The 11,818-nt window shown below is 37.6% G+C and overlaps 1 protein-coding gene across 1 annotated transcript in view; it reads left to right on the forward strand.

Moving 5' to 3' along the window:
• The window catches only part of LOC108248826 (gamma-aminobutyric acid receptor subunit rho-3), a gene marked incomplete in the record, with an annotated part of 62,848 nt that overhangs the window by 21,817 nt on the left and 29,213 nt on the right, over nt 1-11,818 (forward strand). Inside the window, 1 exon segment of the mRNA XM_025011006.2 lies at nt 4,794-4,906. Within this exon segment, the coding sequence (XP_024866774.1) occupies nt 4,794-4,906 (113 nt within the window).

The following is an 11,818-nucleotide window of genomic DNA, read 5'->3' on the forward strand; positions in this document are numbered from 1 at the left end:
TGATAACAATGAGAACATTCAGACCTTGCAGTGAGCAGAACCAATTTACCTCATTCTGTCCAAAGATTCTTTTACTCGTGTCTTAGAAAAAATCTCCTGCAAACCAAGAAAGAGAAAGTTTATAAAACATTTAGATAATTTTCATTTTAAGTAATCTCACATATTAACACTTCTCTCACGTTTTAACAGCTATCAAAATTGAATAACCGGATCTTATTTTAGTATCAAATCAGATTCCTCCTCACTAATCTTAGAAGTGTATAGAGGGTTTAATAATTAGTTATAGGTATGCAAGTGTATTGATTTGCTAAGTTCACAATAAACTTTAGACTTCATCTTTCCTTGAAACATTTCCATCCCAAATCTTTCTCATTATTTTATTTATTTGAAGTGTAACTCGATGAACATCACCGTTTTAAATCCTGATTTTTAAATAAGTTTGACACTTACGGCATCTTGTTGGCTGATATCTATAATCCTGTATAAGTTGTATTTCTTAAAATTATTAGTGCTGTTATCACTTCAATGATCCACTGTATCACCTTGTGTTTATTAATATTTAGTTCTAATGATGAGCAACTAAAAACTCTTCCTACAACGTCCTCATCCATTGAATAATCCTCATGTGATGAACTTCAATCCTTTCAATTTTTGCTGTTTTAAACTGTTGTTAATTAATTATTGTACTCATGCTTTTAATTTAAATTCTGTATCCTATTTAATTTGAACTGGGCAGATTGGTGTTAATGCTGTGGGCCCTGTTTTTCCTAGCATCGCTCCTGTGGGCTGGAGTCTGAGTCCCCCCCTTTTTTCTCTCCTTCTGCCCTGACTTCCTCTCATCTCATTTCCTCCATGCTGTGTTGTGCAGCTCCTGACTCCTTGCCCTCATGTGACGTAGAGGTAGTCATAGAGAAATCTTTTCATGACAGTTAGAGACTAACACTTTCAACTTAACCCAATGCACTAAAATATACTATTTTACATATATTATAGGTCTGTTGATCATAAAATCTTAGAAACTAAAGAAAACATTGTTCCCACATACTACACAAACATCTTCTAAACTCCTGGAGTTTTTTAGGCCCAATTTCCTTTTCCAAAAAAACTCCCAGTAATAATTCCCTTTCATAAGTCAGAAAGCAATTTAGATCCAGCGTTTGACACTCCCGTACTCTGAAAGATTTAAAGTTAGTCAATTGCAGAATCTTAAAGGCATCCTGCAAACCTATTTAGTCCGGACTCTCTGAATACTGGGAGGTCAGGTATCCCATGGACTTCTAGAAGCTGTGTAGCATTTCTTCATTTAATTGCCAATCTTCATCAACAAAAATAATAACAGAAAAGGTGGACTGCACAAGGTCAGACAGATGATAGTAAATCACACTTATGACAAATAGAATCAACACTCAGACAAACGTTTAAGACTACACTTAGACAAACATAGATTTAACCTTATAGATGATTTTGCTATCGTGTCTTCTACTACTTTCTATAGAAATCATGATTATGTTTCGCTGCATAGTTTTGTGTAAATCTGTTGTAATGAATTCAGGATGAGTGCATATCACCCGTCATAAGAAATTTTGGGGAATTGGCTCCAATTTCATTCGCTAGACAGAGAACAGAAAGGGAGGGGTGACAGCGAGGGCTGTCCTCCGAGTAGAGGAAGGAAAGGAAAAGTTTGTTAGGGTCATGTTTCACAGGTCAGCTTCTCTTTACCTCCAGTTTTAACAAAATATATGACAAACAAATTGTTCTGTACCAATGTACGCTTAATCCCCTGTCACGACACAAGCATTTTTTCACACTTTCTAAATTATTTCTTGGCTTGGCTTCTTCTCTGTCTCACTTACACTCTTTTCTTCAACATACCTGCTTCCTGTTCTTTAGACATACTTTCAGTTACTTTCTATTTTAAGTGTTTCAACTGTTTTGACAAAAATCCTCCTAAGGGTTTGCAAACACTCAACTCTACTCCTCGTCTACTCCTATTGCACAGTCTGCTGCAATAAAGTCCTAGTCTTTTCTGGCTTCTTTTGCAATCTTCCTCATGTTCAGTCAGATAAGTTACTAATTTGTCTGTCTGTGTTTGTAATGGGGTCCAGAGTCCAGAACCCCACCCAGACTCATCTAATTCTTTGTCACAGTGACCCTCCATGTAACTAAACGTTTTACGTCCTATTCAGGGAGGATTTACACTTTAATGAATAGTTTACTCGTTAAAAAAAAATCAACGCTGCGCAGTCTCACGCGGCATAAAATACAAAAAAATAATGATACACGGATTATACACAATCACAGCACACAAAAATATGAAGAAATTATTGATGTGGTGTATGAAGGCTCAGGATTGTGTGTGTATATGTGTGTGAAAGAGTGAAATAAATTTGAATGAACAATCAAATGGGTTTCGGGTTTTGGTTTTTCCTTTTGGTTTCACGTGTTTCAGTTTCTAGCACACCTGTCATTAGTTTCTTGATTATGTTTGTTTTGTATTTAAGAGCACCGTTACCTCGGTTGTTTGTTGGGTCCTCGTCTTTTGCACGTCTCTGACACGTCCTTTGTGAACCGTTCATGTCCTTTGCTCCAAGATGGTTTTGTAACTTGTGCAGGCAGCACTTTAGGCTACGTTTCCAGATACGTATTTTTGTAAATTAAGAGTTTTTCACTTACCTGCTGCATCCTGGTCCTCCCTGCTCATGAGGAACAGAACGTGACAGCCACGACCATGACAGAGATACGGAAGTGCAGAATTTTTTTCTTGATCATCTAAAGCAAACAATGAAAATATTACAAATATGACTAAAATTGTTTTAAACCCAGCTTTTAACCAGCCTTGAAGCAGCATTACATTTGTAAATCTGGAGCGTGAAGAAAGTCTCAAAAGTCACACACGTAGGCAAGCTGATCCTTACACTCATGTTGAATGATCCATTTGCAGCAGGCTGTTTGTGCACATGTATTTGGCAATTATTATGTGTAACATATACTTGTGCAATTCAAGATTTTCAACATTTGAAAAACCGTTTATGCATTTGTGAAACTTGTTGTACATTTTTATGAATTCTGTTGAGACTAGTTTATCCATAGATATTTGTTTTAAACTTTTGTACTTTTCAACATTAATGCCACAGAAATAATGCTTGACTAGTGTTTTACTGACCTGATCATGATAAAAGGACATATTGGAACTGAGATGCGTGACTTTCAAAAAGGCTTTCAAGCCATTGCAAAGTTCAATTGTTATCTCTTCAGATCCTGTTTGTTCACCTTTACACTGAATGTGAGTGTTTTTGTATCATTAAACCCTCTCAATAAACACACAATGCACACACAGTTCAGCATCTGAATGGCTCAGGCTCTAATTTCTTTCTCCAAACTCTGACCATTGTTAGAGTTTGTGTTCTCTTGTCTGAACGTTCAACTTTTATTTTAGTTTAACATACTTTCAGCTACATGACCTGAGATTCCTTTTAGCAAATAAGTATGATTTGACTGAGGAAAATACTGATGCATCACAGCAGAACATAGAACTGCAACAATTAAATGTACTCCACCAATTATGCTATGATTTTTCTTCTTTAGAAGCTTGTCAACACATTGTAATACAACTGCAGTTCTGAAAAAGTTGAGATATTGTGTAAAAAAAATGTAAATAAAATCACAATGTAATGATTTGCACATCTCATAAAGCCATATGTAATCATAATGGAATGGAACATAGTGAACATATCAAATGGAAAAAATAAAAAATTGTGGGTATGTATATATATATATATATATATATATATATATATATATATATATATATATATATATATATATATATATATATATATATATATATATATATATATATGTGTATGTGTGTGTGTATATATACATATAAAAAGCTCCATCTTGCCCTGTTTGTTCCACATGGGCGGTTCCACTGTCACTCTACCAGAGGCCTTGGAGCTTGAGGGTTGTCTTCAGTATCTTAGCTGTTCCTAGGACTGTGCTTTTCTGGACAGAGACCTCTGAGGTTGTTCCTGGGATCTGTTGGAGCCACTTTTCTAGTTTGGGGGTCACAGCACTGAGTGCTCCGATGACCACTGGTACCACTGAGGCCTTGACTTTCCACAACTTCTCTATTTCAGCCCTTGGTATTTCTCCAGCTTCTTGTGCTCCTTCTACCTGATTTTACAGTCACTTGGGACTGCTACATCTATCACCACTGTTTTCTTATGTATCTTGTTGACCACCACAATGTCCAGTTGGTTAGCCATCATGGTTTGCCAGTCTGGGTCTGGAAGCCCCACAATATCTTATCAGTATCCACCGGTAGGATTTGTTGATATCAGCCACTTTCTCAATCTGCTAGTGGTACATGCCATGCAGGAGCCTATCTTTCCATGATGTTTCCTCTTTTTCCTCTTCTGCATTGGGATTCTGCTGCCTGGGACATTCACTTAGCAGATAATCATTGGGTGCTTCCTTCTTGATGTACTCCAGGATCTTGGTTGTTTCATCATGTATAGTGGCTCTGATGCTCACTACTCCTCTGCCTCCCTCCTTTCTCTTAGTGTCCAGTTTCAGGGTGCTGGAAATGTGCATGTGTCTTTGTTGTTCAGTAACTCTGTGACACGCCTTTCATTAAAATTATAGTTCTGGGCAGAATGACAGTTAAAGAGTGAAAGCACACAAAGAAAAAAAACACAAAATGTTTCCTCTCTCTCTAATCTAACATCTAATTACAGCCTGAGCAGAATTAATCACTCCACTTTTTGGTTGTGTTCCTCTTGTTTCTGCAGGCGCATCGATTACAAGCTGAAGAGGCAGGACAGCACCAAAACCCTGCTGATCAAAAGTGAACAACTGCTGAGGATTGAGGATCACGACTTCGCCATCAGACCAGGCTTTGGAAGTCAGAATCACACACACACACAAATCAAACATGCACACTCTTAGTCTTAGACACAAAGGCTCTCCTCATTTCATTCCTGATCCCTGATGATTTAATCCACTCACTCTCGCATCATTTACCGCAGAAATCCCCCTCCTCCCCCTCCCACCTTGATGATGACAGCACCGCAGTTTGATGATGGCCACTGGGTCACCCAGACAACGGATGTGTCAGTCCAAGAACGCTGACCCAGATTGCACCATTGTGTGGCAGCACGTGTGTTAATGCATTTTGGGAATGCAGCAGTGAGCTCACTCAGATGTGGTTGTGAGCCACTCTGTGTGTGTATGTGTGTGTTTGTGTGTATTGTGTGAGTCGGGGGGATTCGTTGGCTTTAATCTGGATTATTTTCCAAGTCTGGAGCAGATGGAGGGGTGGGAAACAAACTGTCATAGGACAATGTATTCCTGCAGACGTGAATTCATACAGAATTGTTCCATCATATGCATTGTTGAATCAAATACTATGTCAACTAAAACCTTTTGTAGTTTATAAATGCAATAAATCAGTTTCTTTTTTATGTATCATGAAGAGATGTTAAATTGAAAACTAAGTGAGAACATTTAGGACCAGTCCCATTTTTTACTCCTAAATCTGAGTTTACCCTTAGCCCTTATTTCTAAATTACAAGTGGTCAAATTCTTCAGCAAAATGGTACTTCTTTTCTTGAAGCTAACTGTCAGCATTTTTTTTACCTAAATAGTTGTAACAAAGTTTTTATTCAACTCTCAGTTGGTGTGATCTGCTCTGCTCTGGCTGCAGGCATCCTTTGTAACCAAGAAAGCTGAGAAACAAAACAAAACAAAGCTGTTTCAACACGTGGAAATACTGATGAATCAAGTTGTATTCCCTATAAAGAGTGAAAATGAGTTTTGGTTTTCATTATTCAAGTGTGTGTGAAAAATCTCAGTTTGTAGAGCCAGATAGCCCTGCCATTCCCCCCTCTTCCTAGATCAGAAAAAAGATCAAGACATTCCACCTTATCCAATGAATGAAATCGAACAAACAGGACTAAGTGATTAGAACATGGGATGAGTATGGGCTTGTAGCCAGGCTCTATAGATGGATGTGGGGAGAAAAACAGTCATGTTTCAAATAGATGACCTTAAAACTGCATGAATTGGGCTTTTGTTATATCAGAAGAGTATTTTTGAGCAGGTTGTAAGGTTGGTCTTCTATTAAAACATCTTAATGTTTCATTTTGGGATGTGTTCAATTAGCCAAACAAGTAAAACATGCAGGATAGTGGCTCTCCGGGACCAGGGTTGCCTACCCCTGCTCTCTAAGGGCTAATATATCATGTGGGATCTCACAATTTAATGTGACATCAGACAGGATGTTGTTTTCAAGGAATGACCAGCTACAAATTTTTAATTTTGCATTAAAAGAGGATCGTAGGGTAAACTCTGGCAGAAAAGTTAATGAGTGATGTGGAAGGTGATGGGTGAAGTGCATTCCTTCAACAAATGCTGATCCTTCAACAAGTCACTGGTTTGCTTTTAATGCCTATGCACTTAAAAAAGAAGCTGCTTTCTGTAATTTAACTTTTTATTTCACCACACACACACACACACACACACACAGAAGTCGTCAGTCTGTGGTTTGGTCTGCAGTTCAGGGTGGAGACAGCAACAGCACCACTGTCTGCAGCATTTCTTTGCATTATAATTTTACATAGTGAGAAAAATCTCAAAGATTTCCTCCTTCAGATGAACCTGTAGCTGCTGTGTGTTTGTCTGAAGACAATTTAAAACCACCCCCTCACTCAGATGCCTTAGAAGAAGCCTATGAGCCAAAAATACACCATGTGACATTCTGGATTATTTTGTGTGTGTGCTCACACCTTTTAATGTTTTTATTCTCAGCTCAATCTTTAAAGGAAGCCTGTAAAGCTACATTTATCCCTGAAAACTTTGATTTCTGTTTAGTCTGTCTACATTTGTGCTACACACTCTGACTGAGAATGCTGGGATTCTTTCAGGGCTTTCGTCCATCTGGTTTCCTGCTAAGTTTTGGTATATTTTGGCTGCAGCTCCTCACTGCGTGACCTGCTTTAGCACCAGCTTCAGGTGACTGATACTGTTTCTAATCTACAGATACAAAAATCCTAATGAAAACAGAATCAATCTTAGGAAGCTGTTGACAATGCCTATAGTGTTAAAAACAGTCCCTCTAACATGAGATTCCCAACATTTTAGGAAAGTGGAAAGTCTTTTGATTCAAATTAAAACTGTACTGTATCACAAATCTGCTGAGTACTTTCAGTTGGTGGGGGGATTTGGGGTCCCTGAACCAGATCAACAGGGGAGGCATCCAAAGGCCCTACAAAATGCAAAGGTTCACACATATCAATAATAATAGAGCATGTGAATTTAAAGGCATTTTATTTGTGTTTTTGACCATATAAAGGCCCAAGTTCAGGTTAAATCACATATTGGAACTAGAGATACTCAGAGAGCTCAAACCTCCACCAAGACCACAGCATGGTTTAAAAAAAAAGTGCGATCTGATCATAATCTGGATCACCACCAAAATTTTAGTCATTGTTTTTTTGTGATAACTTCAACATTTCCTGAAAATTTTATCCAAATCAGTTTTATAGTTTTTACATGATCTGGCTATTAGACAGACAGACCAACAAACAGACACAACCGAAAACATTATTTCTTTGGCAGAGGTAAAATCAACAGGCATCATCTTTGCCTGTTGATGGGAGCTGTGAAGTTTAACATTTCTACATTACACTGTTGCAGAATTAGAGCACTAGGTAAACTGTGATGTTGACCTTTGACCAGATCACCACCAAAATTGAATCACTTGTTCCTTGTACCATGTTTGATATTTCCTGAAAATTTCCTGAAAATCTGTTAATAACTTTTTGAGTAATCTTGTGCACCGACAGACAAATAAACACTACCAAAAATAACCTCCTTGGTGGACTTAAAGATCCTGTTTTTACTGAGGCTGTTTGCCAAAAGAAGTGGAATGCTCCCTCTGGGTCAGGGATGAGTCTCTGTCTCAAACAGAGGGGTTTAAGTATCTTAAAGTCTTGTTTACAAGTGATGATAAGATGGGGAGGAGATGGATTGGATCAGGGCCTTTTCCTCAGTAATAGGGTGGTGCTTTGGTTTGTGGTGGTGAAGAAGGGCTTAAGTCAAAAGGAAGTTCTTAATATACATTATTAGTCCATCTAAGTTTTAGCCCTCCCCTATGGTCATGAGGTTTGGATCATGACCAAAAGAACAAGATCCCAAATACAAGCAGCTGAAATTAGGTCCCTTTGTACAGGGGCTCGGCTCAGCCTTAGAAATAACATTAGGAACTCTGTCATCTGAGGGGAGATTGGAGTAAAGCTGCTGCTCCTTGGCCTTGAAAGGAGTCTGATTAGGATGCATCCTGGGCACCTCCCTTTGGAGGTTTGAAGGGGCAGACCCAGACTGGGAACGCCTTAGGATCCCCCAGGAGGCGCTGGAGAGTGTTGCTGGGAAAAGATAGGTCTGGGTTTCCCTCCTGGATCTGTTTCCTCCTTAACCTGACTATGGAAAAGCAACAGAGGATGACTAGATGCATTGATAACTGAATGGACAAAGGCTTTTTCTTTTTGAAGAAATCCCCCCCATTAACTTTTAAAATATTTTTTTCAGGAAACAGCCTTAAAACTAACCTAAAAATGAACCAATTTTTGCTCCACATAACTGCATCCAAAAGTAATATTTTCACAGCAAGTAAAACAAGTTCTTCCACTGATTATGACTGAGGGAAAAGTTAAGATTTGACTCTATGTTATTGGAAGATTCATATTTCAGAAAATGTCTTTCACATTCATTTAACATGTTCAAATGTAAAAGTCATTGTGGTTTTTCTGTAAGGGGGAAACGCAATGGGAGATACAGATTAATTTGGAAATCTTTAATTCAACCAGTGTGAAACTCTTCATGATTGCATTACATTTATTGCATCCAAGCTGATCAACCAACAATCAGGGGTGTCACCTTTTCACACATCTAGTTTTACATAAGTCACCTGTTTGTATAAATTCAAAGCAGTTTAAAACACTAAATAGTTCTGCCTAGCTGTGCTTCAAGAGATGTTTTCTTTGTTTATTTAATGTTAATTAAATTTTTGTATTAGTTTGAAAAGGATTTGTGGAAACAACAAAATGCACCAAAAAAGAATCCATTGGGGGTTTTTCCTTGACTTCAGTTTTTGTTTGTGTCAGTGGTGGTTGGAGGATTTGGATCCAAACACACACGAGGAGCTCTAAAATAAAACAAATGTCTTAAAAGAAAAAACAACAACAGGCTGGTGTGGCAGCAACAAACTAAATAACAAAAAATAAAAAAAACACCCTTAGACTGAGAGGGCCAAAAGACAGGCACATAAGGAAATCTGGGTAGTGCATGTATGCAACAATGAACCAGAGAACTGGGTTTTAAAGACAGGGGCTGATGAGGAAGTGGACACAGGTGAACTGATTAGCAACAAGGAACAGGTGTGGGCGTTGAGGCAGCCTGACAAGGAAGCTACTGAGGGAGAGTGAGTGATGGCACAGGGTGCAGACTGCACAGCAGGGAAAATACAAAACATAAATCACAAGACTCAAAAGGAAGCTATAGAACTACATGAGAGAATAAAACCTAATACACAAGAACCTAAAAAAACTAAACAGGTGGTAAATCATAAAAACACAGACTTACAAAAATCATAAACTTAATATAAAAAAATAACTCAACTACCCAAATCCTAACAGTTTGATTGTTTATTTCATTTTTAAAGATTATTTATTGCTCTTACTAAAAGATAAACCCTTTTTTTCAGACTAAACTTTCACTTATCAATCATTTGTTTGACCAGACTGATCACACAAAGTCTTTGTTTTATTATCTGACTGAAATTTGCTAACATAAGGTAACTGTGTAAATATCCTGCAGGTACCGGGCTGTTACTATGTTTTAAGACCAAAATTTGTTCTCTAGAATGACGTCTAAACATTGCATAACATGATAAATCCCTTTTATTAATGAATGCTTGAAAGATTTTGTTGCCCTAATATCAAATATTTGTCTAAATTTAGTGTAACGGTTCAGCAACCAAAACTATCAAATGACTCTGGTGCAATTCTTGTAGTTGACATTTGAAAAAAATCTAGTTTTCCTTATACATGTTTCTTTATCTTCTGGTTCTGGATGTTCCTTCCATGTGTTAGACAAACTTCATAGACAAATGCCAATGTCACTCCTGCACATGTTTATGTAAAATAATCCTACTTTGTTTCTTTAAACTTGCTTTTTCTCTGTGTTAAGTGGAAATTATGAAGTAGTAAAGGGATGAGAAAGTGAAAGAGCTGCTGTTCATGTTTTTCCCATCAATGGCTGTTGTCACGGCGACACTGAGCATTGTGTCTGCTCTGCTGGTGGTGTTTACAAGTCTCCAACACAAAGCTGAGCTATGGCAGGAGCTTTATGGGCCCTGCTTTCACATGAGCTTCAATAAATAAAGTGTTTACTGTGCTGTCAGTCTGCTAACATTCATGCTAAATTAACACACCGCCTGGAACACTTAAAAAAAAACACAGTCACACTGAAGTAGTTTTCTCTTTGCCAACCATGGTGGCGAGGGTAAAAGTGTTATCTACTAAACCCCATTCAGACACACGTAAAAAAAAAATTTTAAAAATCAGAAAATAAGAATATGTGTGAGAGTTACTGTGCAACAAGCAGACAACCCTTTACCACTCCACCTCAAAAAGCTCAAGAAGCCTGGAAAAGACGTACCCAAATTAAATTAGATGCTATTCTTCAGCCGTTTGTGGTTCAAACTAAAGATTAGGATCCATGTGAAGTTAACACTTCAATGTTTTGCCTGAGCAGTCAAAATGATTGTAACTTTAACCCTCTCAGGCTCAAATTAAGTTTTAGTAACAGGAAAAATCAGATATTTGGGGATATCATCTGAGTAAAATAAGGCTCATAAAATATGAATGTGGAGTAATTAGGTATATGCAATTCGCTGTTGCAAATCTGCAACGTCTGCCTTGAGAGGGTTAACCAATTAGTAGTTATTGAAGTGAAAACATAGATTTCAAGCATTTTTTTCTCTCCTAGATTTTTCTCTTTTTTTTATCAAGTCACTGTGCATGGAGGAAGGGTGTTGAGACAGGAAAAACCAAATAAGGCTGTAGAATGAAGTTTTATTGTTGTGGAGTTCAAATTTTAGAAAATTAGCACAAAAGAATCACTATAGTGGATATGTTTTTCTGAGGGAAAGTCCAGGTCCTATCTAAACTGTGCCAAATGGATATGTAACTTCAGAAAGCTCTAACTCCTACATGCTTCAACATACAGGCGTCAGTGAGGGCTCAAATGAAAGCTGACGCTGAGGCGAATCCAGTTCTGCAAATGAAGTCACTCTCAATATGATTATTATACAGTAGAGGATAAATAAACACAATAAAATACTTATTTTTTTCTAAAGTACATCATAAAAAATGTCTGAAAACAAGTTCAATTTGTCAAAACGTGTATTTACTGAAAAAATATGAAAAAGTAATTACATTGAAACAAACTACTGCCACACATAAACTATTTACAAACCATTTCACTGTTTTTACTTCAAATTCAGTATCCATTACATATTTTTAGGGTGCCCCCTTTAGTTGCACAAACCTCCGGAGCTTCGCTGACGTCACAGCTGCCACCCGCTCCGAATGCTCATTCAGCTCTTCCCGTTCCCGACAAAAATAATATAAAAAAAAACAACAATTCGTTATTCATTAGTTATAAATACATTCACACACACACAAAACAAAAATGGCGGTGCTTCGTCATGTCCGCCCGGACTACGGTGTCTGCCCTGGCCAAAATGTCCAACTGT

This window comes from Kryptolebias marmoratus, linkage group LG21, assembly GCF_001649575.2.
Source record: "Kryptolebias marmoratus isolate JLee-2015 linkage group LG21, ASM164957v2, whole genome shotgun sequence".
Lineage (NCBI taxonomy): Eukaryota > Metazoa > Chordata > Actinopteri > Cyprinodontiformes > Rivulidae > Kryptolebias > Kryptolebias marmoratus.